Below are 27,760 nucleotides of genomic sequence, written 5' to 3' on the forward strand. Positions count from 1 at the left end.
TTTTTGTTTTTTTTTGGTTTTTTTTTGCTCACTGGTGTTGGGTCGGTGGTTAACAAAACAAGGATGCCCCAGCTTCACCGTCAGCCTCCAGCTTCCACTGGGCGCGGTGGATCGCTGTCAGGTGAGACTCAATGATAAAAAGACACTTCCGGGGATGTTTTTCAACATAAAAGTGCCCCTTTCCCGCTACTAGTTTTGAATCTTAACATGTTCTGTACACGCTGTTGGCTTTAAAAGTTTTGATAGTGACAACAAATTATATACCAGGCCAAAATTTCCCAGACTTTAGCTGTTTATATCTGCCAAAACAAAATCTAAAAATGTTTATGAATTACAAAACATAAAATGGTGATTTAATAAATTGTTTAGGAAAAGACATAAAGCTTGTCTTTTTTTTACTTTAGTAATCGTAAGGTATGGTGCTATTGGTGTCTTGCAGCACCTTTCTGGAATGCAGTAATATAACATTAATAACAATCAAGTCCAAACAATCATATAAGGTACTGCTACTTTGAGTAGATTATTATTTGTAGCATCTACAGGGCTAGGGGCCACAGAGATGGGTTAGATATACAGCCTGTATCTGTCCTGAGACAGGATCTACAACAGACTGTTTCAGCTGTACTGCTACAAGGACAGACGTAGGAAATCTTTCATACCACATGCAATAATTCTCAGCACTGAATATCACAATGTACAGTAGAATATACATGTCTGACAGAGAGTCATCTCTATAATACTAACAATAACAACAACAACAATAATAATTATAGCCCTAAAGTTTTACTCAGGACAACTTTACAAGACCGGGCCTGAAAAATAGAGTTTAGTAAATGTGCAAAAGCTTAATTAAGCCTCTTAACATATGTACATAACATCAACAAACAAATGTGCAGTTAATTACAGCCCTATTATATTGTATATATCGTAGTCCTAGGAACAGCAAGATACTGCGCAGGACCCTCAACCTCCCAGGCCTCTGCTAGAGGACCCGAGCCTGAAGGATAGCTAGGGGCGATAGGGGCGAGAGGGGAATTTGTTATATGTAACCGTGAAACCCTTTCTTAAAGGTGGTTGATTTTACCTTGAATAACTCTCATTTTTATTTTGAAGGCAAAACTGAACTATTTCCGGTATTTTTTTCTTGCCCCCCAGTAGTTTACCATACATACACATACCATAGATCAACGGCAGAAATATTACCTGCGGTTACATTGACTATCAGAATGCCAGTTAATTAAATTAAATTCAAATTGTCAAAATACACACGCTCATAAACACTTTACTTAAAATATATGTTTACCACTTTTTCCAAGCGGCACTGCTCGTTTCTTTACATTCTCGCGTTCAGCGAATGAAACGCCACTAAGACTTTTGTTCCCTTGGAGACGCCGTAGCGGTTATCCACGCAGTTTCCGCCCAACAGGAAGTGAGCGGAGTCCAGCGAAAGTGTGAGTGAACTGTCAAAACAAACCAATAGCGACAAAATTATCTCTTCACTCAGAGCGTCCGCACATCTAAAGAGGTCCCTTCACCACCATGGACAACATGCCTAACCCTCTGCGGTGTTTCCGTGAGCAGCAATCGGCAGAAATGTTCTTGGATGACGGGGTAGAGACGGTGACTTCTGTGGAGCAGGTAAGCACACGAGCGTTAGCTTTTCTTTTTTTTTTTTAGTAAGGCAGTGTGGCTAATGCTAACGTGCGGCTCTCCACTCTGGGTGTAGAAAAGTGCACAGAAACTCAGCTGCCATACACACAATGCGTTATATTGATAAAGTGTCGGCACTTTGATTCAAAAAGTAATCAGAAACTTGTTTGCGGGCATTAGTTCGCCGTGCTTTATCCATTTAGCCCTTGGATGGCTAGCTTTGTTCCTTAATGAGATTAAGTTTGAATGTAGCTAGCTGCTAGCCAACTAATTAAAATAGTTAAGCTTGGGTATGACATAAAGTCTAACTTTGTCTTTAGTTTCTTCCCATTTAAAACATGATAGCAGGAGAGGGCTTTTATTTTGAAAAAACCTTATAACACGCCAATTTCTGACAGCGTCTGAACATATCTGCATCCTGGGCACTGTTCTTGAAAGTTACTCCACTGCAATCATATTAGATCAGATCCAGTAACAGTTATCACTTCAGTCAAGGCACAAGTCAGAACTGCATTAATAAAAAAGGAATCTAGGATACAGACTGCCATTTTTGCTCATTTCTAAAAAGTTCATCTTTCATTGTTTTTGCGAGGGGGGGGGGGAGAGAGCAAACATTATTCTTATGTACATTTTTGCTATTTGGATTCCAGAAGAGATCTTTCTCTCAAGTCTGTGTGGGAAGGTGCGGCAGCTGCTGCAGCATGCACACACATCTCAGTCCAGGGTGTCAAAATCACTGATAGTCTCTTACAGTGGGTATGCACAATTCAGTAATTTATCAATATTTTAGTACCTGAATTTGTTCATACTTTAGGAACACATTTAAAAGTGCCAAGTGAACAAATGAAGCCCTGGCTGTCTTAGGAAATTGGAATGTGTCATTTGATAAAAGTTAAATGTGAAGGTATAGGCTTTAAAGTTACAGTATGTAAGGTCTCACTTCCAGAGGGCAGTAGATAGTAGCTTGTAGTCAGATGACTTCTGTGTTCTTATCCCTGCCAATTCAAGTGCGTAATCCTAACAACATTGGCTGCTGCAGGACAACAGATGTTTAGAAATTAAAACACCCCAGAATCACTTCAGAAACTCTTGCTACTGTTTATCTGTAGTGACTGTAGGTAGGTAGGCTGTCAGGCCACTATTTACATGTAAATATGCTGGGTGTCTAGTGTGTTTACTCTGAAGAAAGCTGTAAAACTTTGTGAAAAGACTCCAGTATGAGTTAATGAGTCAAGGAAGAACTCCACTGCCTTGATGGCAGCAATAGTGAGGCAAGTGGTTGAGAAGTTTTTTGTCAATGACACAGCTGTTAGCGGCGTTAGTGAAACTTTTGTGAAGTGGATATAACACTGTTGAACTTGGACACTTGGCAAATAAATTCTCATACCATGTGGGAATGTAATAAACTGTTTATCAGAGGAAAAACTGGATTTTCAGGATACTCAATGTTAGCTGACCTGATGTTAGCTTAACTAGCTGTTGTTGTTTAGCTGGCTCAGCTGCCTGGAGATGAGACAGTCACGTGTTTAATCTGCTGACAATTCGTAATATGAACATGTTTATTTATACATGTTACAGCACTGACTCCAGTTCAGGAAATGAGCTTTGAGGTGAGGAAGAGGATGAGGTGGAAATGAGGGAAGCGAGAGCAGTGATGGCGGATCAGGCAGATGAAGAAGAGGAGGAGAAAGATGCAATGAGAAAAAGATAATGAAAATATACAGGTTACAGGTACACTGTTAAATGGTCATATATAGTTTAAAAGAACTATTATGAGAACTATTTAGAGTTATGTAACTTATAAGATGTGCTATTTATGTTTCTGGTCTCTGCAAACATACATAAAACTCGATCAGGTGGAACGACAGTGTCCATCTAGTTGCCTTGTTGCTTTTGCTAATTTTGCTGATTTTTACCCCTTTTGATGACACCATACAGTTAAGAAAACAGTACAATCAGAAGTATATGCATATTGTAGCATATCCCCATAGCAGGAACAATAGTGACTATTGGTGATGTGACAAGAAATTTCACACGTTGCAAAGCCCTCAAGAGGGCCAAATCGGACCCTTTGGCTGGCCTTTTTCACCCACTTGTCATATGTTTTACATCCCTGGTCTAAATGAAGCTATACATGAACAAATAATGTCAAAAGTTACCCATTTGATTATGATAGAAGTTTTAAATATTCCTGGTTGCTAACTTTGATAAAGTAGTTCCTGCTCTTTCAGTCACTTTCCATAATATAGGTCATGTGTAAGGCACAAATATGAGGTTATATGTTTTGAATTGATTGAGTTGACAGTTTTGACCACGAAACACACGAGCTGTTAATGTTCAGGGGTTTACACATCAATCCATATGAACAGGTGTTTACATGTTTGCACCTTTTCTGGATTTTGTGGCTGATGCTAGTCCAGATTTTTACATAGGAAATAATTCTGTTTTCTGAAATGCCTGAAATCTGTTTTTTTCCCTCAAAATAAGCTTCCCAACAACCAATCACATTGCTGCTTTTTTCTCTTTTACTAGAAAAAGGTGGAACAATCCATTCAAGAAGTCATGAGTGTTTACAAGCAAATACACAGCTTACCACAGTAAGTATCCGCAGTGTGTTGTAGAATATATGCTTGCTTCAATGGAGCAGAGTCTGTGAGCTCGTTCAGGCAGACAGCTCAGCCCACTACAGCCTGTGATGTGCCTCGTTCTCCTCACTTCGTATATCAAACACCACCTTCAGATTTGAATGTTAATTTAACTGCAAATCCCCGTCTCTCCCTCTGACATGTTAATGCTGATGCTGCCATGTGTTGCTGCCAACATTTTCAATCCCTCCACTGTACCAACATCTACCTGTAGGCTCCAGAATTTTAATCATCTCCCACTAATATCTATGTTTATCCTGTTTGTGAGGAGTGATGAGCTCTCATTATAGATTAAAGACATTTTGGATATCCGCCAAAGGAAAAAGCACAGGCCTCTGTTAAATAGGATAACACTGACTTTTTGCCTTTGAGGAAAACGTACTATAATCCAAGTATGAAGCGTAAATGTATCAAATCTAGCTTTTTTATACCCAGTATAAGGATATCACCAGCACACCTACAGCTAGCCTCTGAGATAAGAATGACGTATTATTTGTAGGGGTGTACCAACTTGTTCTTTGCGTTTAAAATAGAGGAGAGGGGGTTGTTTCTCCTTTTGTCCAAGGGGAACAAAGAAACCTTCATGACAATTAACAATTTGAAGTCCTCCTTCACACTGCAGTACATTTTTAGAATACTGCAAATACAAAATGAGGAAAATGGATCACAGATGTAAGGATGTAGGTGATAAACACTGCCATCAGTGATTGGCAATTTATTTGCCAATGGGCCGATAGCAGACAGTAAGGAAAATGTCGACCGAACCAATTTTCAGTGCATCCCAAAGTATTTTCACTATATGTGAGATTGAGTCATTTATGGGTAATGTTGATGTTTGAAAAAGGAGGAGACAGGATGGGTTCTTTGCAGTTCTTTGTCGGGTGACTCTTCTGAAACAGAAAAGTAGAATTGCCTCGTGTCTTTATAAAAATCTCAAAATGATCCCCCGGCTTCCTACATTGTTACAGTCATTACCTGAAACCAGGACACTAAATCGGCCTGGTTATGACTTATAGAATTGACTCCAGAAAAGTGTGCATTTTCAGACTCATGCTGACAAGTAGGCCAGACTTTTTGTAGCCATAGCAATAATAATTGCCTATTCATCAGTCACTCATAAAGGTGGCTACATGAACAGCCATAATGAGGCATTTACAGGAACACTGCTTATTGGCCGTAGCTGTTATTATGTTTTTTTAATCACAAACACCTGCTGTTTGTTTGCTATTAGAGAAGGCTGCACTGTGAGGCACGATGGCTGTTATCTTAGCGGCGAGTAGATCTGCCCACGTAGTGTGCTTCTGCTATCAGCTGCCGTCGCTTCTCAATGAGGTGACTCATCTCATTTCTATGACAACTGCTAGATGTGAATGTGAGCGGTACTGCAACCAATGGAGAAATGCATTTTAGTACTACTAAAGAATCCGTGATATTCATCAGCTGAGGTCCTGCTTTTAGTGGTGATAATTGTTTTCTCAGCCTTGGCCGAGACTCGACCTCGAACAGATGGGAGGCAAGATTTAAACTTTTTAGATACGCTTTTCAAAACATAGTTGCAAAGTGCTTTACAAGACATAATAAATGGATCATATGAAATATAAAAGCAGTGAGTGATTTACAGGACGGGTTAAATAAAGTATTTAAAGAATAAATAAAGGAGGAGGAATAAGAACATTTTTATTATTAAAAATACTTTCTGTAAGAATAAGTTTTGAGGAAGGATTTGAAAGTAGCATCTTAATCCTCAGCGCCTCTGGTTAAGGGATCCACAGCTACAGGCTCTAACAGAAATGTCCCGTGGGGGGTACAACAAAGCAAGTTTGGCAAGTTGTTTGAGTTAGCTGGGTCGACAAAACCTATAATCAATGTAAGCAATCTGTAAAAATATCTTTTTGTTGTGCCTTCATTTTTTGTTCCACTGTTTGTTTTTCTTTCCTTCATTAGTTTATTTCTTTTGATAATTTGCCTTATTAGATTTTTCTTTCTTTGTGCTTTCTTTCTTTTTCTTTCTCTTTTAGTTCTTCTATTCTTTCTATCTTGTATTGCTCTCCTTCCTTTATTTACTTAACCATTAATTTTCTTCTTCATTTTTCTTTTCCATAGCTTTTGTCCTTTTATTTTGTTCTTTCTTTTTCCTTCCTTCATTTGGTCATTTGTTTTCTTTTGCTCTATTTATTTATTTGCTCATTCATTTATTTCTTTAATTTCTTCTTCCCCCCTATCTCGTTTAGTCATGTTTTTGTTTGTCCATTTAGTATATTTTGTTTTCTTTCTTTCACTACTTTTTGGTTTCGTTCTGTACACTTGCGTGTAGCCTGTCGAGCTCTCAGCATTTAAAAGGGTGGGTTGAACATATATTTGGTGTGGTGGGCAGACCGGCTTTTAGATGTGGAGCTCTGCTTCTGTCATGTAGTGATCTGTGACTCATTCTGTGTTGGTAGAAAGCGAATATTATAACAGGTGTAGCGAACACTGTGTGGAAAGGTCAAGCAGAGAATCAGAGTGGGTGGGTATCAGTTGTCATTGATGCAGATATATAGTCAGACTTATGTTTATGTAGCGCTGCAGACTGAATTTCCATTCAAACATTTAAAGATTAACTATGCGGCTCCTTAGTTTCTGTCATTCTATTATAGTGTTTTAAGGCATTCTTTCATTCATATGTTTATTTTTATTAGTTTTTGCCTTAATTTCCTATATATTATAATATGTGTGATTATCTACCTCAACTTAATTTGATGTTTATTAGGGACAAGAATATGATATGGACCAGTATCACATACCACAGCATTAATGGGCGGTTTGTGGTGCTTTTCCCTAGATGGATTTTTATGCCTAAAACTCTTAAAACTATCGACAACAAATAAAAAAACACAGTGCAGAAAAATATGATAAACATGGTGACTTTTTTTTTTCTTTCTTTTTTTTTTGTTAGTTTCATTGAGAAATACTTTAAAACTTGAAAGGCTAAGCTGATGTTTTGGTTTGCCTGGCTTTGGTTTCTTTTTTTCTTTTTGTTCTTAATGAGGACAGGCCTCAAAGCTCTCCTAATAGAAAGTGAATAAAAAATAAGGAAGAAAATAAACAGAAGTTGCTAATTAGACTGCTGAGGATCTGAATATCTAAAAGAAGAGTGAATAAATAATGCAGAGTTTGATCACTCTTGTGTTTCTCAGTTTTTGGGCTACCTGGTGAATAATTAATTTTTGACACATAAATCAATTTTTCTTTTTTTTAAATTTAAACTTACAAATGTTAGAAAAACAAGTGAATTGTGTGTCTAAATTTTTAAATTATGAGCACTGACACTTTTCTGATTTTGTTTTTAATTATTTTTTTAAAAAATTTCCAAGTTGTCTGACATTTAACTTTTTGTCCTGCGTTTGTTTTTCAGGCCAACGTTGTTGCGGGAACAACACTACCAGTATCTCAAGAAGGGCTTACGTCATTTATCAGATGCTTATGAGGTACAGTAAATTACTAATAAATAAAAGAAAACACGCACAAATTATGTGTTGTAGATATGTAGATGTAGTTTAAATTTTTCTTATAAACCTGTATTTCAATCAAAGTAGACGTTGTATTTACACTCATCAGCCACTTTATTCCTTTTGCGTTCTGAACTGAGCTGTTCAGTGCTGGAAACATTGCTGTGATAGCAATGTTAGCATCACACAATTGCTGCAGTTTTGTCTGTCGCACATCCATGATGAGAATCTGCTGTTCCCCCACAGCGCAAAGGTGCTCTATTGGATTCAAATCAAAATCAAATCACCTTTATTGTCACGTCACATGTGCAGGTACACTGGTACAGTACATGCGAGTGAAATTCTTGTGTGCAAGCTTCACAAGCAACAGAGTTGTGCAAAATACAATAACGTGCAACAAGCAAAATATAAAAATGGCTAATCTAAAAAGTAATAAATATATGTACCATGTATAAAGGTATATACATTACTGAATGTGTGTACTAAATATGTTTTTCTACGTGTGTGTGTGTGTGTGTGAGTGTGTATATACATGTTTTACAAATGAAATAGAGTAAACAATAAAATAAGATATATAAAATATAAAATATACAGAGGTAGGTATGTGCAAAACAGTGGCATTAATGTACAGTATGGAGTGCATAATGTTGAAGTTCCAGTAGTGAGGGTGAGGTGTCTATGACGTGTTCAGCAGTCTGATGGCCTGGTGGAAAAAGCTGTCTCTCAGTCTGCTGGTTCGGGACCGGATGCTGCAGAACCTCCTTCCTGATGGAAGTAGTCTGAACAGTTTGTGGCTGGGGTGACTGGAGTCCTTGATGATCCTCCCCGCTTTCCTCAGGCACCGCTTCCTGTAGATGTCTTGGAGGGAGGGAAGCTCACCTCCAATTATCCGTTCAGCACACCGCACTACTCTCTGGAGAGCTTTGCGGAGCTTGAGATTGAGATGTGATGACTGTGGAGGCCATTTCAGTACCATCAGCTCGTTTTCATGTTTAAGAAAGCAGTTTGAGATGATTTGAAGTTTGTGATCTGGTAAATTTTCATGCTGGAAACAGCCAGCAAAAAAGGGTGGTGTGAGATCCTAAAGGGATGGACATGGTCAGTAAGTGTTCTTCCTTGGAAGGAAAAGCCTCTGGACTTCTTTAAGTTTCTTGAAGACATTTCACCTCTCATTTGAGAAGCTTCTTCAGTTCTAAGAGCAACTGGTGGAGAAACCCAGATTTTTAAGCCCTGTTGGGAGTGTCCCTAAGAGGGTCGTGGAACTCCCATTGATCCTCTGCCTAATCACACAAGCCATGGTGTGAAAACGGGTCTGGGTCACAATCAGCCAAGTTTTCGGGTGAACTCATTGTGAGACCTTGCCCCACCCTATTATGTGACTTACTGAGATCAAATGGCCCAAAATGTGAGTGGGCGTTAAGGCGCCTGGGAAGGGATCTCGACACTGGATTGTAGATGGCAGACAGTTGGTGTTATAAGCTACAACTTCTGCTCAAAGATGGTCGTTCACAGTGGACATAGATGGCTTGTTTCACTCCTCTTTCAAACCATCTGTCTTCTCTGTCTAAAATGTGAACAGGTGCTCAGGTGGTATTAATTGGATCCCAGTGTGCCTACGCCACCACTACCAGCCCAAAGTGTTGATACAATGCAGGATGGAAATGTCTCAGCAGAAGTTGAGACTCATCAGGCAACGTTTTAGTTATCTTCTGTTGTCCAGTTTTGGCGAGCCTGTGTGAATTGGAGCCTCATTTTCCTGTTCTCAGCTGATAGGAGTGGCAGCCACTGTGGTCTTCTGCTGCTGTAGCCCATCTACTTCAAGAACCAGCTTGTTGTGTATTTTGCTTACCTGCTATCAGCTCGAAGTAGTCTGGCCATTCTCCTCTGACATCAACAAGGCATTTCCACACAGAGAACTAGTGCCGACTGGATATTTTTTCTTTTTGCGACCATTCTCGGTAAACTGTAGAGATGATCTCAAATACTCAGATCAGCTGGTCTGGCACAACCATCCCACATTAGGTATTTGCATTATTAAGCCGATAAGTGTGTAACTAACAAAGTGGCTGGTGAGTGTATGCTTAATATCGTGTGCTGAACAGTAGGACACCAACTCTCACTGCCTCTGGAAAAATGCCGAATTGTTATCCTCGGCTTTAAATAGAAATGCTGCAATTTTAAATTGGCCAAAAAAATATAGTTGTCTGCTTCTGGCAAAGTCACTGCTTTTTTATCTTTTACTTTTTTAATGTGTGTGCTTTTTGTTACTCTAGCCAGAAGAGAGAAAAGCTTTTGTGTTTCTCCTTTTCTTCAGCTCAGTAACTTCATTATTTCAGTGGAGTTTCCTTTGATCACATAAAAGCAGGCAGACAGCCAATTTATGTAGTTAAGTGTACGCAGTGTTAAAGAGAACAAACCGAGTTTGAATTATATGTAATAAAATCAGCACAAAAAGCATCACATAACTAATATTTGCATCATAAATGGCAGACATAATCATAAAGTCCATTTACCAACTGCAGAAAATGAGTTGGTGTGATGTCTCTGTGTGGCTCACTCCCATCATTTTCCTCCTCCTGCCCCTTCTGTGTCTGGCAGAATTGTTTTTCTCTCATCTGTGCCTCTGACTGACTGATCTCACAATCTCATTTATAGCTGTAATCGGTCATATGATGCCCATTTGATTTTGTGTGTGTGTGTCTGCGAGTAGTGTCTGGATGCTAGCCGACCGTGGCTTTGCTTCTGGATTCTTCACAGTCTGGAGTTACTACAGGAGCCCATTCCTGCTGCCGTCGCCTCAGAGTGAGTCACACACGACAACAGAGTGGAGCCAAATAATACCCGTGCACTGCCAAAGAATTTTGTTATTTATTGCTTTTTGCATGGTTCTCATAATTATTGCAGTAAAGCAGACACTACTGCAGTGGAAAAAGTGTGTGATGATAATGAGGACAGACACACAAATATTGTTCAATATTTACTATAAAATATTCACCCATTTGTTGAAGATCCCACCCACCAATAACCCGCCGCCCTTTCTTTTTAAATATCCATAAATAGTAAATGTATAAATATGGTATAGTTGTGATATGCTAGCTTTACTTAACAGTAAGTTAACAGTAAGGGTTTTTTAGTGGATTTCATTTTGGTTTATTTTTTTAAAGATTTCCACACAGCATCCTTGATGACTGCAGTTTTTTTTTTTTTTTGCTTTGTGCTATACAAAAGAGAAAACTAAAATCTAATATATAATAATTTTCAGGTCCACCTCCTGGTAGCTAGGCAAGTGGTGTTTTTCTGTTATGGTTGATTATTGGTGGTTAGCAGACGGCTTATAGACACATTACCGCCCCCTTCTGGTAGTAGTAGCAAACTCTTACGTTAAACGAGTCCCTAAAAAGGAGACAGTTTACAGTTTTGTGCAGGATATTCCTCCTTTCTGGCTCCAATAATGAATATAATGTAGTGTATCTTATTCCGTGTGATCTGAAATTACCAACCAGCCTATAGGTTCAGTGGTAAATGTCACAGAGTTAGGAACCTGAGGGTGTTTTCCGTCAGACTTCTCTGCAACCTGTAAAGGCCATTGAAAAAGAATGCAAGTTTAGGGCATCTGCTTCAGTTCTCAGAACCAGGGACTATGCACATTTGTATAATTCCTATGAATAAACCCAAAATTTCAACATATTTTTCTAAAATGGTCCAGGTGTGTTGAAACACGTTATATTGCTTAAAACAAGTTAGAAGATCAGACAGCATCTGTATAGAATACAGGTATACCAGCTTTTCCTATGTCTCAGGTTATACACAATAAAAAGAGATTATTAGCTCAATTAAAATGTCCTTTATACTTTATTCCTTACACTACAGTCACACTTTGGCAAACAGCAGTTGGATACTGAGGCACAAACAAAATGAGTGTGAACTTGTGATTTCGTTGCCTTTGAAACGGTTGCTTTGAAGATGCGGGCCAGGTCTGTGACCACTTGCGGTTATTTTTCTTCTTCAAAGCATCCTTGGCGTATCAAGATGGTGATGAAACAGCAATAAGATGGAGTTGGTCTGCAGTCATGATTGAAGTTGGCAGATACTTAAAATTCATTTGTAACTGTGACATATTGTAAACACTGCAATTCTGTTCCCATCTACCTACAGAAAAATTCATATTAACTACTTGATTTACAGTTTAGCTGGAACCCCAAAGTAGTGATGTAGTTCCTGCAAGATGGCAGTTTAAGTGCTCAGCAACCTTGCTTTTATATAAGCAGAATGCAACGAGTTGGCAGTCAGTTCAGTCGGATCCCCGATTGCAAAGAGCCACGTCACACATGGGATACACTCATTGGTGCAGACTGACTGACTGACTGCAGCGTGTCAGGAATCTGACTGTTATGAATTAGAAGGCGATCATGTGCCAGCAGTCCGAGTCAGACTGCAATTGTTTGTAAGGTTTCTCGCACCGGGCGACCTATTCAAGAGGCTCGCGATCACAAGTGGTCCACCACAGGTACAGGGTGTTGAACGCCAACATTATACTACATTACATGTACCAATGTTATTGTAAACTCCCCCTATCCTCTGGCTCCCTTCCTAAAACACAAGTCGCCGTTTTATAAAACCGAACCAGAAGTGGTAAGAGATGAAAGCTATTTATTAAATTACCATATAATGACCAATAAAATGCTTTTTCCAGTCCAGCTGCAGCATTGGCCAGGGCTTTGCTGTTAAATCATTCCTTGTCCTTGTTTCCATAGCTAACTTCAAGAAGTTCAATTTATCCTCTGTAATAAAAAACTCGCAGTAATAAAAAGCTGGGGTGTTGATGTTTGAAGCAGTGAAATGAAGGTTTTTCCAAGAGTTATTATGCCTGATAAGTGTGATTAAAAGTGATGACAACGTTGTGCACGACTGGCAGGTGTACTTTTAAACATGTTTATGCTGACACGGCTTCAAACACTGTTGCTCTCACTGCCACCAAAATGTCATTTGATTAAATTACTGCCAGTCAAAAGTAGCACTCTGCAAACCACGTAGCGAGTCGCCGTTCCAGGCTGCCAGCCCACGCTCTCATTATAACCGTGAGGCGTGCCAGCACACCGGCTGGCACTGCCCGGGCGCCAACGTGATGGCTTTGTGCTCACACACACAAAAACACTGGCCCTGTTCAACGATCTATAACAATGCAACCTACAAGAGATTGCTTTCTCTGGTTTATGAAGTGTACACTGTTCTCAGGTCAGTGTTGGCACCAGACTGGTTGGCCGAAATTAAAGTGGGCTTCCCTTCCAACTCACTTGGCTCAAGGCACTCTTACAGTTTTATTATTTTTCTCCATGGCGGAGGATGAAGAGGACATTTGTGAGAGAAGCAGCGTGGTGCATGGAGGCTGGAAAGAAAGGGACCTGTGGTAGAGTTGGTCTATGCGGTGTGACACGTCAGCTAAAGTGAAATAGCCCAGTGGAGCGTGTTTTATAGCCTGCCAACTTTCTGCATGTCTGAGATAGAAAATAGGAGCTGTGATGATTTAGTAAACGGAAATTGTCTGTGTAGCGTGTAGAAAAAGTGGTTTGTTCAAGTCAGGTGAAATAATTAGTGTCAAACTTTCAAACAGAAAGAAAGCTGTGGTACGTACATTTTTCTTTTGTATGTACTTATACAGACTGGAATCTGTATTGTACAGGATTACTTAACTCTCAGATGGCCAAGTGGAGTAATTTTTGACGCTATTGTGTATTTTTGTGCTTATCAGCCTCATACCACAAACTTTATCTATGAAAGATATTCTAAAAATATGCTAATGCAAGTAATTATGGTTTCTAATCATTTCTATGCAAAAGCAACTTGATCATCACCTTCATATCATTTTCATTGTCACATTGGGTATTAGATATCTGCAGCTGCTAACAGACCTTTCTACTGAAGGTCTGTTAGCCTTGGTTTACACCAAAACATTGCAATGCAGTGATTAGAAGCAGAAAACTGCAATAAGATTGAAGACTATAATGTTTAAAAAATACACTATCCATGCCACAGTAATGGGCCAATTACTGTTTTTAAAAAAAGCTATAAAACATGTAGGAGAACTCAGTGACAAATTACTGGTAGTAAATGTTTTTATGATTAAAGATGTGTAACTGCAACATATGATATGGCTGTGTTCGCCATTTCTTGACACCTCTTTGAATATTTGGTTATAAAAATAGTATTTAGATATCAGCATTATTTATTTTTTTTAGAAATTGTGTCAATATCTTGTGCAACTCAAGGAAGTGAGCATCAAAACTCATTATCTGTGCAAACATACATTTCTGCAGATTGCCTAAACGTGCCAAAAATTGTGAACCCTTTGGGTGTTGACACAGATCTGGGGGAGTCCTATGGATGCTGATGTTAACGTGTTTAAATAAATGTGTTTTTTCAGCTTTTTTGTAAAACAGTGAATTTGAAAATTGATTAAAAACAGTAATTATATTTTAGCGTTATTGCTGCTGGATTAGCTTTTACAAACATAAATGTAATTTTTGGCAATTACTGTTAATTTAGGGCAGCTGTGGGGTAGACCTTTGGGTGGTGGGCTAATACATTTGTTCAAACTATCAATGCAATTAATGAGTGTTTTATTGCTGCTGTGCAATTTCAGCAAGTAAGAAAGAGTATGCTGGCGTTTGTAGTACATTCATGTAGTACCATTTGGCTGCTCTTTGTGGTTGTCAGTTTGTATATTAAATAAATAATGAAATCATAACCTCTGTATCTTTGCTCTCCAGTGTGTGTCAGTTTCTGGCACGCTGTCAAAGCCCAACAGGGGGGTTCGCCGGGGGACCGGGGCAACACGCCCACCTTGCACCCACCTACGCTGCCGTCAACGCCCTCTGCATCATCGGCACAGATGAGGCCTATAATGTTATAGACAGGTATGATCACACAGTGTGCTGCTAGGGTGGTAAAATTTGACATTACAAACACAAAACAGCTTCTGTCAAAGCAGCTCAGTTTGTTTGAAATGAGCCATATGTCAGACAACCCCTAATTTATATCATGATATTTATTGGATTTCTTTTAGACTTGCATACTTTATTACAGTGCTCTTATTGTATCTTGGATATTTAATTGTATTTTATAGGCTATTTAATATTGTGTCCACATGCCTGTGGGCTTTAGATTGAAATTAGCTTGCAGTTATCCTGTGAGATGAATCTTTTTGTGCAATTTGTTCTCTCACAAATAAAGATGAAACTAAACGGTGGCTGTGTAATTGAAATTCATAATTTATGCCTTTAAATTTGTTTGTGTAACTGAATTTCCCTCCTATGCTATAACCACTATAACACATTTTCTTACAGTTGTAGGGGGTTGTCGCAGCTACGGATCATGTTAATGTTATTTAACCAGCAGCTCATTATAAGAGCGTTTCGAAACGCTGTTTACATGAGTTGTTTTTCTCCTAATTGACGCTGCGTGACGGAGAAAAGGTGAAGTTTCGCGTGTTTACAGTCGAGCAGCGATTCCCGTTTCTTCGCAGTGACGCAGATTTAGACAGCGGGTGTTGACTTTGCATTAGTGCTTTATTAAATTTGCAGCAGTTACTCTTCCACCCCCTGCCCTCTTTCTCCTCTGTTTATTCTTCACTCCATCTACAGCTCCTCCTCCTCTTTACACCATGAACTCATCCTTGTTTCTAATCGACCCTTCTCCTCCTTCTGTTTTGACTTTCTCCAGGGAGAAGCTGCTAGATTTCTTGTGGTCAGTGAAGCAGCCAGATGGCTCCTTTGTGATGCACGTCGGTGGAGAGGTGGATGTCAGGTGAGGCCCCAGAAGATAAATTCTGATTCCTCTATCCTTCTGTTTTTCTCAGGTTCTTTTTTATGTTTTTAGAATTTGCTTTTCACCACATAAGAAGATTTATATAGTTAATTACTTAGATGACTGCTTTGACACCAAACATCTTTGGTGTCCATACTGTGTTGATCATAGTACATCCTACTCAATAAGTGGGTCATTTTTGAAGGCTAATTTCCCCTTAAGCACACTCTCCTTTGTATTTATATTCTCCTGTGTTTTCTTTTAGTGTTGATAACAGGGGAAATAATGAGAAATGCCCACATCTCTTTTACATAAGAGTGGATTTATCTCATTTCGGTTGTGTGTGTGTTTTTTTTTCCTCTTTGAGGCTGCTATGTGGGGCTGTTTTTTTTTTGTTTTGTTTTTTTTGTTATGTTTTTGTTTTGTTCTTTGAGGTTCAGTTTCCTTTGAACAAAGAACTTCAGAAGGTACTTTTTCATTCTCAGAGGAGCCTGATATCTGTTTCCAACCAATTAGCATCGAGGTGCCATTATGTAGTACTGAAACTGTCTTTCTCTTAGGCAGGTTTGCTATTCAGTTTTGAGTCACATTTCTGTAAACTGTCAACAAACTTATCCTTGTTTTAAAAGTTTTTTTAGGGGTTTTACTTACAGGATTTTCTGAAAGACACTATTGATTTTAGTGTAAGTGTGGTCATATACAGTGTTATGAAAAGATTTAATTACCTTATTCATGTAATCACTGTTTTCTGCTATTAGCAGAATTAGCTTTTTTTAAAAACACATTTAATTTAATTACCATGAACAAGTCTGGCTGCTGTCACTGTTCACGAGCAGCACTAAACGTATTTTCCAGATGAAAGTACTCCAACAAAAAGTGGCTTATACATTCAAGGGGAACTTTTTATTAGGTACAGCTTGCCAGTTCCAGGCTGGATCCTGTTTTGCCTGTTTTGTTTCATAGATTCAACAAGATGCTGGAAACATTTTCCATAGATTCTGGTCCATATTGACATGATAACATCACATAGTTGCTCCACATTTGTGTTTTGTTTCGACATCATAACAGGGAAAAAAAAGTCACTTGTCCTTCTACAAACCTGGTTTAAGGTTTTTCCCAGCACACATAAGCACATCAGTTTATGCACATTAAAAGCAGCAATCCTGTGTTATCATATTTGAAAGAAATTGAAATCAAATAAATCCCAATTATTAAAACAGTCTTTCTTGCATTACTGGTGATTATTGTTGGTCTTTGGCTTGAACCTCTCAGTAGTTATTTAGTTAACACAGTTTTTGTGAACCCACATAAGTACAGCCAAAGTGTTCATCATAAAGAAATAAGATTATTTATGTGACAGTTTTGAGTTTTTGGACGATCTCTGCGACCAAATAAGCAGTTTTATTTACGGCCAATACCTGAGCTTTTCAAGTGATTCATTGACAATATCAAAGATTAACCTTTCTTGAATTTTTGTTTAGTTATGATTCCTCGCAGTCTCAACATTGCAGGAATGCAAAATATGTAACAGTCAAAATGACTGTGACTGAACAGCAGGGGAACATAAATGGCAAATTAGATGTTTATGTTTGGTCTGCTGGCAGCCTCAAACTACAGTAAGATAATGTTTAGCGAGAGCAGACTTCCTGCTCCCCCTCAACTTTATCGTGATCTTTATCAGCCTGATTTTTTTTTTTCTGCTTTTTTAGGAGTGCATATTGTGCAGCTTCGGTAGCATCGCTCACAAACATCCTCACACCTAAACTGTTTGAAAACACAACCAACTGGATTCTCAGGTACAACAACCGACCACAGCACTCTGAGTAAATTATTAAAGAGCATTTTTGTCCTGCTTCTTTACATAATCCAATGTATGGTTTTTTTTTTGTTTTTGTTTTTTAACTACATGGTTTACTGATTTCTAGCTGTCAGAACTGGGAGGGTGGTCTCAGTGGAGTACCGGGTTTGGAGGCACATGGCGGTTACACGTTCTGTGGTACAGCCGCCCTTGTCATCCTGGGCAAAGAACACATGCTGGATCTGAAAGCCTTGCTGGTGAGCACATCCTCCCTCCCCGCCTTTTCCTCTCTATTGTAACCTCAAATGCTCAGTCTGTGTCCCAACAGCAGAAAAAGATGCTATCATTGTCGGTCACAACAGGGGCTTTGTGCGCAAGTTTTATCGCTTTCAAAGTTGGGTGCTCAGTTCTATGACGAAGCTAGCAGAAAATGTCATTACAAATCAAGTACAATGTTGCAACTCACAACGAAATTTCATCTTCTGAAAAATTTGGAGAAATCTCTCTATGTCAGTCTTTCCTTCCCTTATTTGACAAACATTAATCTGATCTACTTATTGTTAAGCTGTTCTCATACTTTGCCTAAAAGTTTGTTTGGCTATCTTTGTGATTATATTTACTGACTTTAATGCATTCACAGGCCTCTAATTCCCAAGTTAAACATTCACAAAAAGTGCCAAACGTCAGGTGCTGGTTTAGCTCAGTAGTTGAGCAGGCAAGCAGATGATGCAAGACCAAATGCAGCAGCCTGAGTTTGATTCTGACCAAAGGCCTTTTGTTGGGCACCTTTCCTGTCTCCTCTTTACTGAAAACTATCTAATAAAGGCGGGAAAAGCCCAAAATTAGTCACTCAGGAACTGTCCTTGTCCTTGCATACATCGTTACACTACACGTTACTTTTACTGTGCACTATCGCACAGTAACACAAACTTCTAAAGTACTAAAAGGAAATAAGTATTCAGTGACTTCAAGCAACAAAATAACCACAGATTACATGAAGTGAGCAGGTCCCAAGTTAAAGAGTGAAAGTTACTGCTGATAAATATATAATTGATGTCACCTAGGTTACCATAGTGACTGTAATTCCCACTGGGCTTCAGTTTAAAAAAAAAAAAAAAAAAAAAAGCAGCCTACAAATGTCCAACTTTTACAAAATTCCTTATTCTGATGGTTTGATTATAATGTTTGGTTTCTGTGATAAATTACTCATAATTTGTTTGAAGCAGTTTCCAGGAAAACTGCAACCTGCTCTTTCTTCACTGACTCGTTTAAACTGGCACAATTACACAAACGCATTCGCAGAGTCCTTGTAGCTGTCCTCTTTACACAGGAGTAACTTAATAATGACCTGCATGTGAGCTGTTTAGGAGACATCTGTAAACCGGAGCTATAAAAAACACGGGTTACACTCTTCCTGAATCTACTAAAACTGCCGATGTTCCTTTTATGACTTCTTTATGTTGTTTTCCTGCACCTTAATGTGCTTCCGTGTATTCAATCACTCTTTCTGTACTGTAGAATAAACATCTGTGCATGTAGTTACTCTCGGAGCGCTCTGGAGGACAAGGTTTACATTAGTTTTTGTTTTGCAACTGTTGGATGCTTTGTTTCTCCCCTCAGGGAAATCTCATTTTCCTTCTTCCTTAGTAGTAAAAGGTTGGGAGCAGCTGCCCTTTAGCTTTGATGCAGGTTGAGCTTTTGAGTCATGCTCGGGGAAGCTGCAGTGGGGCAGATGCTCGCTGACACAAAGCTTGAGGTCATCCTGAGAAGATAAAATGATAAGGCTGTCACCAGAAGGCCAGTCTGCAGCAGTTTTTTAATTTATTGAGCTTATAAAACACTTGATGTCATCATCCCTTAGCTTTTATTCAAATACTATGTGATTACATTTGCATGTAACTGTTAAGTAAACCTGTTTCCACACCTGCTTGCACGCTGCTAAAAAGTCCCTCCACCTTTAAACAACCTTACAGTTATTTTCACCCAACACCCAGCTCAAGTGGCAGGTCAACAGAGCGCGCTCTCTAAGTTGTTGTGTGTCCGTCCCTCAGAGACGCCCGGCATATGGCTCTGACTGAAGGCGGTGGGTCAGCAAAGGTTGTAAGTTGAAACCAGGTGGAGAATATCAAAAGCAGCAAGACTTGCTGCACAACTCGAGTCATAACCTAAAAATTGTATGTGAGAGAATGCATAAATCATTAACGCTGAGATACATAGATAATTCACAATGAACAACTTTCACATTTACGTGATGTCATGGTTTATTTTCAAGGGGATCTATTAATGATCTTGTGATGATCATAGTCCAGATTCTCATTAGGAATTCATTAAATTCGTGAACAACAAGGCAAAAATGGTAAATGGCCTGTAAATGGCCTGTATTTATATAGCGCTTTACTAGTCCCTAAGGACCCCAAAGCGCTTTACATATCCAGTCATCCACCCATTCACACACACATTCACACACTGGTGATGGCAAGCCTCGTTGTAGCCACAGCCACCCTGGGGCGCACTGACAGAGGCGAGGCTGCCGGACACTGGCGCCACCAGGCCCTCTGACCACCACCAGTAGGCAACGGGTGAAGTGTCTTGCCCAAGGACACAACGACCGAGACTGTCCGAGCCGGGGCTCGAACCGGCAACCTTCCGATTACAAGGCGAACTCCCAACTCTTGAGCCACGATCGCCCGTGATATATAATACTAAAAAATACTATAAAATACTCATTTTACCGCAAGCCGCATTGTTTCTTTGCCTTGCATTTTTGTTTCTTTGGTAAAGGCAGCCACTTCTCACATGATTAAGACATTTAAAACCTTTTGAAGGTGCACTAATTAAAATTTGCCTCTGTGGCACGCAAACACCCATTAGTTCCCTCCTCCTTTGGATGACTGCATATATGGCCAGTCTCTAACCTTTAAAGGAGAGAGGTGGAGAGCTTGTTCATTCAGGTGACTCTCCTCCAGTATCTCCTGGGTGACTCTGAGGTGAGGTGTTCCAACATGTCCTAAGAGGGGGAGGGGGCAGAGCAGACCCAGGACATGCTGGGGAGATTACATCTCTCAGCTGGAATGCCTTGGTGTCCATGCAGAAGAACTGGTGGAGTGGGTGGTCTGGAAGACTCTGTTTAGGCTGCTCCCCCAATAACCTAGCCATTGATAAGCAGCTTTTGTGTTACAGGGCCTACGTATTGTCACATTATTAACTCTTTCGCCCTCGGACACCCACTAGGACTAACCCTTGTTTCTCTTTTCTGAACTGAGCAGTTTCTATCATATTTCAGGCCTGCTACCAGAACAAAACAACAGGTTTTCTGTGTGTGTGCACAAAGTTGAGAGCAAATTTGCTCCAAAGAGCACTTCAAATAAAAATGGGTTGCAGTTTACAGTTTCATCTGGTGTAGAAACATGCAGAGGTACAAATGGAGGCTGGAAATGTTACAAGCGTCACTGCTTCTGTTACCTCTTGAAGGCTCTGGCTGCTGGGCTGGGTTCAGGACACACTCACTCTGTTTGTAAGCACCTGCAAAGACAGCGTGCTAACACAAAGTTCAATTTTGCGTTTTCTGGCCTCGGTGTACTTTGTGCTTCACTGATACGTTCTTGTCCTTTTGTGCAATAAAAATGACAGTTATGTAATCTCCACTCCTCAAAAACTGCAGGCTGCTCAACTATTATTTTCTGCTCCATCAACATGAACGCCAGCTGCTTGTAGCACAAGTGAACAGAAAAGGGGACACATCGTGATGTTTTTTTTCTTAGTCTGCTCTTGCTGGTTATTAAAGAACACAAATGATATTTCTACAAATGCAGCAAAGCTTAACTTATGCAATGCACATCATAAATCAAATACATTGTGATAATTTGATGCAGTTTTAACACTCTCCACCACTGCAGCAAATCAAAGTTTCATATTTGTAGCCAATAAAAAGCATTTTTTTCATCTCAGCCCCCAGATGCAATGAAATTAAAGCTAAAGCAGTAGCATGTTTGATGCATCTATGATACCCTTTGACTTAATGAGAAATTATGTGAAAAAAAAATAACAGAAATTTGAATTGAAGGAAATTTGCATTGAAAAAAAAATAGTCCAAAATACTTAAAGGCTAAAATCAGCTGCTTTCGCCATGTTTTAATGCTGATTGGGATGACTCTTACAGTGTATACCCCCCACTCCACTACTCCACTCAGGCTAAAGGGACACAAACACATTGTAACATACAGTAATGCTTTGTTAATTCAGTGTATTTTAAATGTGTGTTTGTCACCTTTCCTCCTCAGCGTTGGGTGGTCAGCAGACAGATGCGATTTGAAGGAGGTTTCCAAGGCCGCTGCAATAAACTAGTGGACGGCTGCTACTCTTTCTGGCAAGCTGGACTCCTGCCTTTACTCCACAGAGCCTTATACAAAGAAGGTGCCTTTACATTTTGATCCTAAACTCTTAAAACAGTTCAAAATTGAAAGGTCTCATCACACCGCAGCATCAAGCAGCACGAGGAAAACAAATTTAACAAAGTGTGATTTTTGGTCAGAATTATTTGAAATGATAATAGCAGCAAGTCTCCACTGACTTCAACTGATCTGAGTGAATGTCAGTGAAACAAAGAGAGAATATTTTTCCAGTTTTAGTAGTTTTTCACCAAAAGCTCTTTGAATAGTGACTGATAGATTTATCGGTCTCAAAATCTTAAGGTTTGTCGTGAAGCATTCCTTCGTTTTAAAATGTAAATCCGAAAAGGTAAAGTAGAGAATATGTGGTTAGGAGATTATTTTTCTTTACATTTTGACTATAATTTGTATTGTTATTCTGTGTTTTTATGCTAAAACTGAAAATAGCCGGCATGTTTACATTTTCATGTTGAAAATGAGGTCTGAATTTTCTGTGGGATCATCCTGTTTTTTTTTTCCCCCTCTTGTGACTGAACTGTGTGTTTGCTCAGGAGAGTCAGAGCTGAGTCAGCAGCGGTGGATGTTTGAGCAGCAGGCCTTGCAGGAGTACATCCTCCTGTGCTGTCAGAACCCAACAGGAGGCCTTCTGGATAAGCCTGGCAAGTCAGTACCACACCATCTGAGCACACACACACACACACACACACACTACACAATTGTACAGCTTTACTCGTGCGTAGCATTTTAACATCACTGCCCTGTTTTATTGTCTTGGTATGTCCAGGTCCAGAGATTTTTACCACACGTGTTACTGCCTCAGCGGCCTCTCCATAGCACAGCACTTTGGGAACATGGACAACCATTACGAGGTGATCCTCGGCAAGGAGGAGAATAGATTGGTGAGAATGAAAGATATACATTAGTTCTTATCAGATATAAAAAAAATCTGAAACTTTGACAACTGTTGGGTGTAATAAATATTTTACAGAGAGGGCATGTTACTTGTTGGGTAGTGGATTCTGAAGCTGGTCTATACATTGAGTTAAAACATGTCATCCTAAATGAGCTGTTCTACAGTTGTGTATATACTCTACTTTCCTGTTTCGCTCAGAGTTAGATTAGATAATCAGTGCACACTCATATCTGTCTGACCTGCCTTGGCTTTCTGAATAACTCTGTGAGGTCTCAGTGATCATTAGTGAAGACCCTGAAGGGATGGTTGAGAAACACATGGATGTGCATCGCTCTTGCTCAGAGCTTTGCACCCATCGTTATCTGGCGGTCATCCTAGAAGAAGAATTACACGAATGCCATCCCTTCCACTGGTCCTTGACTTGTAAGCACCAACCGCATATATGAGAGCAGGTAAACGTATAGCAAATCAGTCTGCAAGAGTGGGAGCTGCACTCTTGGATACTGTCCAGGGCTGGAAGATGCAGGCTGACTTGGATCAGAAGCTCACTTTTCCACCAGAGATCACAGCACCTGCTCGTAGGCCGGGCCAAATCTCGTGGAACAAACGGTACCATTAAAGAATGTAGTGGGTGAAGCGCACGACCAGAAAAAGCTGAAATAGAATGAAATAGCAGGTGAAGCTGAAGAGAGCAACGAATGTACAAGCTGCTCCCTTTAGAGTTGGATGCAGAGGATTTGTAGTGACATCAACAACAAAGCTCCCAAAGAACACAGAGGTTTGAGAACAGGCTTTCTGATAAGCCATATCATAGCATAATCATGGAAGGACAGGCCCCTACACGGTATGTACCACCGGCAGATAGAGGAGGTGGCTGATATCCAGAAATCCTACCAGTGGCTGCACAAAGCTGGACTGAAAGACAGCACAGAGGCACTAATCATGGCAGCAGAAGAACAAGCTCTGAGTACAAGATCCATAGAGGCTGGGGTCTATCACACCAGGCAAGACCCCAGGTGCAGGCTGTGTAAAGATGCCCCTGAGACAATCCAGCACATAACAGCAGGGTGCAAGATGCTAGCAGGCAAGGTAAACATGGAACGCCATAACCAAGTGGCCGGCATAGTGTACAGGAACATCTGTGCCGAGTATAACCTGGAAGTCCCGAGGTCAAAATGGGAGACGCCCCCAAGGGTGGTGGAGAATGACCGAGCTAAGATCCTGTGGGACTTCCAGATACAGACGGACAAAATGGTGGTGGCTAACCAACCGGACATAGTGGTGGTAGACAAACAGAAGAAGACGGCCGTAGTGATCGATGTAGCGGTTCCGAATGACAGCAACATCAGGAAGAAGGAACACGAGAAGCTGGAGAAATACCAAGGGCTCAGAGAAGAGCTCGAGAGGATGTGGAATGTGAAGGTAACGGTGGTCCCCGTGGTAATCGGAGCACTAGGTGCGGTGACTCCCAAGCTAGGCGAGTGGCTCCAGCAGATCCCGGGAACAACATCGGAGATCTCTGTCCAGAAGAAGCGCAGTCCTGGGAACAGCTAAGATACTGCAAGCAGGACCTCAAGCTCCCAGGCCTCTGGTAGAGGACCCGAGCTTGAAGGATAAGCCGCCCGCAGGGGCGTGCTGGGTGTTTTTTTTTTTTTTGTTTGTTTTTTTTGTTTTTTTTTAATATATATATATACACACACACACACACACACACACACACACACACACACACACACACACACACACACACACACACACGCGTATATGTGTATATATATGACACTGTAGCTAACGAAATATGTAGATTTTTGATGGCATTATTCATTCCTAAAGGTCTGTGTCAGTCTTGGCTGAAAACTCTGCATTAAATCAGGTGGTTTCATTTAAAATAAAACAACATGTTTTAGGACGTATTTGCATCAAAAACTGAAATGCCAACAATAGAGCTCAAATATTATGTATGTATACAGGTTTTTACATCATGTCACGCTGTTGCAAACACAAGCTGCTCTTCACGAGTAGATGAGAACTAACTGTGCACAGTGACACGGCTGCTTGCAGAGATAATCGCTCATACGTGAATCTGCTTAAGAAGGTTGGCATTTTTTTTTTTTTTTTTTTTTTTTTAATAACCAGGACATGATTTCAACACTACATTTTATATGTATTTTATTTTGGGTTTTTTTTCTTTTTGAGCAGTTTTTGGTTTATAATCCCATTATTTTCAAGGAAAGTTGCAGTTTTTCTACAGCCAGTATCTCTAAAACTGGGAAACTTGCACTAAAACAACCTGGATTGATTAATGGCTAAAGCAAGAATATTTAAGTTTAACTGTCTCTTTAAGGTTAACTGCCGCTTTTTTTTTTTTCTTTCTTTTTTTTTTGGCACCCTTTCATTTCATCACCATGCAGTAAATAATTAAAGTACTGGTTTTCTTTTATCAGCCATGGTTTTATCTGCACGCACCTGCAAGAAGAGTCAAAAACGCCTCAACGCTGTTCCCATGCTGACTATTGAGTGCAGTGCAGTCAGGTTTAATATGAGCGAGCTATAAAATGAGAAGCTCTGAAAGATGCTCTACAATAAGTGGGGTTCAAAAAAAAAAAAAAAGTGAAGCTACTGAAATGACACGTGTGGTTGCTCGTAAAGGCCGTGGCAGTTGGTTTTGGTTTTGTTTTCCTGTTTGCTGTTGCATTACTGGCACTGACAGCTGTTTACAGTAAGTCTTCCCCCTGCACATGCATATGCATATCGGCTCGTAGGTTAAAACAGTAGCCAGGTTCAAACTGTATCCCTAAAGTGCCTGAGCTATGGTATTTTCAGCTCAGAGTGTAGTGGGTTTCTTTGTGGTGTGCAATGCTCAGATAAATCAATAAAACAGTCTTGGTGGATGGTGGCAGCTTCCTGTGATGAAAATGTTAAAACAGCATCATAATAGTGAAACTGCAGTTGCACCCACATCAGTGCTGCAGCTACATGCCACATAATGGGATATGATCAGAGAAAAAAAACATACTGGGACAAAAGAAATATCTCGCAGGTCTTATTTTTCTTCTTCTTCTGACTTTTTAGGCACCAACTCATCCAGTTTACAACATCTGTCCGGAGAAGGTGGCTCAGGCCCTGCAGCACTTTCTCCGGATGCCCGTTCCCGAGGTCAGCAGGCAGCCGGGAGGCTCCGGTGAAGACAGACCGTCAGACGCCGCCGCTGCCTCCTCATCAGCTGACCTTCAGTCCTAGTTGATCCTCAGCAGTAACGTCACTGTGCGTTTTTTAAAACAAAATAACAAAAATCAGCCAGCTCTGGGGATCGCCCCTGAGCCGGGAAGCTGTTGTCAGGTTTTTTGTGGACAAGCGGGATAGTCGACCCTCGCTGCAGACCAGGGCTGAAGTTTGCCCAAATAAAGGTCAACAGTTTTGCAAGGGCAGCCTCACATTCAGTTGAATATGTTTGTTTTTTCTTTTTTTTTCGCTTGCATTGTCTGTTTTCATTCTCTGAAATAAAGGTGGAACTTTATAAGGTTTCAGTAGGTTAATAAAACTTGTTAGAGCTTTTCTCATGATGGTGTTATAAAGTGCTTTTGATTGGTAAATGAGTGGAACAGCTGTTCAGATACATTTCAGATCTAATAAACGCGGCAGGTCGGTGAAATAAGCACCTGCAACATAATATCAGCATCATGTTTAGGAAAAAGCAGCAGACGTGAATGAAGCTCCACACACTGAGAAGCCGCTGTATTTGAAAAACACTGAGGAGGCTGAGGGTCAGTCAGGTGTTTTTCTGGGTTTGTAGGTTATATACATATTATATTCACCGGCCAATTCATTAGGTACACCAGTTCAAATGCTTTTGTAAAGCCACCAACCTTAGGGTAGCAACTTGGTGTATTTACACACACAGGCACAGTCAAAACAACCTGAAATTCAAACTGTGCTTTCTTTAATGCCACATACTATTCTGTCTATCCCTTTGTAACCACACTTGTATGGTGTATCTACTGTGTCACACAGCCGAAATCATCCCAAACTGGTTTCGTGAACGTAATGAGTTCGCAGTACTCAAATGGCGTCCGCAGATCTCAATCCAGCAGAGCACCTTTGGGATGTGTTTGAACAAGTGATTTGCATCGTGGATGTGCGGCCAACCAATCTGCAGCACCTGTTTGATGCTATCATGTCAACATGGGCAAAAGTCACATGTCCGATGTTTCCAGCAGCTTGTTAGAGGAGGATCTAACTTGGTACTAGTGTACTTAACAAAGTGGCTTGCGAGTGTATAATCGCACTCGGTGTAATTTCCCTTTAGCTTGAAGCTCAGCAAAACAGGATGCAGTAGATCTTCACCAGGTGTTTGTGTTGCCAAATTAAAAGGTAGCAAACTGTGTCGAGTCCATGATTACCTGTGATTACAGGACAAACGGGGACAAAGTACTAAGACAGCTACTTAACTCTTTCCCCCATAAAGACCACATTTTATGACCTCCTTTGTACCCTTAATGATGACTTGACACCTCAGTATGTCACAATAAAGATGCGGTTTGATGACCATTAGGACAGTTTCCAGGTTTTTCAGATGACAGCTGGATAATGCAAACCCACTCATTTTGTCCTATAAGCAGGCCTGAAGTATGAAAGACGCTCAGTTCAGGAAAGAGCATCAAGGGTTACTGCTAGTAGGCTTTCAAAAGGGTAAAGCGTTACTGTAAACCTTTTAAGGTCTACAGTAAATAAAATAAAATAAATCTATACATATTCAGGTTTAGTTTTTCTCATCTCCGTAGTTACACCCTCCCATTTTAGAAACTGGAGCTTTTGGACATTTGCCAGATTAGTCACTTCACATTTGAAATGATTTATTGCATCAGCTTTATAAAAGCAGCGCGTCTAGGCTCACTCCCTGCAAACATGTTATTTACAGAAACTGGGGAATGGCAGTTACAGGTGGATACTGGAGAAGGGAGAGTCGGCGCTTTAATAGGTCATCAAATTGGTACATGTGTGCAACTCAGGGCAAAGAACGTGACATACTAAAGCAATTAAAATATTTTAGATGCTTGTAGGCTTTTCTAAAATCC

At 40.1% G+C, this 27,760-nt stretch overlaps 1 protein-coding gene across 2 annotated transcripts; it reads left to right on the forward strand.

The window, feature by feature from the left end:
- The first annotated feature begins 10 nt into the window (after positions 1–10).
- fntb (farnesyltransferase, CAAX box, beta) lies at positions 11–26,202 on the forward strand. 2 transcript variants are annotated; one of them, XM_031730235.2, is made up of 13 exons: positions 11–121; positions 1,505–1,638; positions 4,183–4,247; positions 7,690–7,762; positions 10,494–10,585; positions 14,551–14,697; positions 15,503–15,586; positions 17,296–17,382; positions 17,512–17,641; positions 21,665–21,797; positions 22,324–22,435; positions 22,557–22,671; positions 25,758–26,202. In XM_031730235.2, exons 2-13 carry the CDS (start codon positions 1,540–1,542, stop codon positions 25,923–25,925), a joined length of 1,305 nt encoding a protein of 434 aa, XP_031586095.1. In that variant the 5' UTR covers positions 11–121; positions 1,505–1,539; the 3' UTR covers positions 25,926–26,202. The 2 variants fall into 2 exon arrangements, with proteins under 2 accessions (XP_031586095.1, XP_031586096.1); XM_031730236.2 differs by lacking the exon at positions 11–121 and adding an exon at positions 3,229–3,381 and having other exon boundaries at positions 1,380–1,638.
- The last annotated feature ends 1,558 nt before the right edge of the window (positions 26,203–27,760 follow it).

Source organism: Oreochromis aureus, linkage group 15, assembly GCF_013358895.1.
Source record: "Oreochromis aureus strain Israel breed Guangdong linkage group 15, ZZ_aureus, whole genome shotgun sequence".
Lineage (NCBI taxonomy): Eukaryota > Metazoa > Chordata > Actinopteri > Cichliformes > Cichlidae > Oreochromis > Oreochromis aureus.

Bases quoted from the DNA above. Each gene is read 5' to 3' on its own strand.
- fntb (XM_031730235.2), top strand. From the start codon at position 1,540: ATGGACAACATGCCTAACCCTCTGCGGTGTTTCCGTGAGCAGCAATCG. The intron at 17,383-17,511 runs GTACAACAACCG...ACTGATTTCTAG, and splicing joins ACAACCAACTGGATTCTCAG to CTGTCAGAACTGGGAGGGTG. The intron at 22,436-22,556 runs GTCAGTACCACA...TGGTATGTCCAG, and splicing joins CTTCTGGATAAGCCTGGCAA to GTCCAGAGATTTTTACCACA.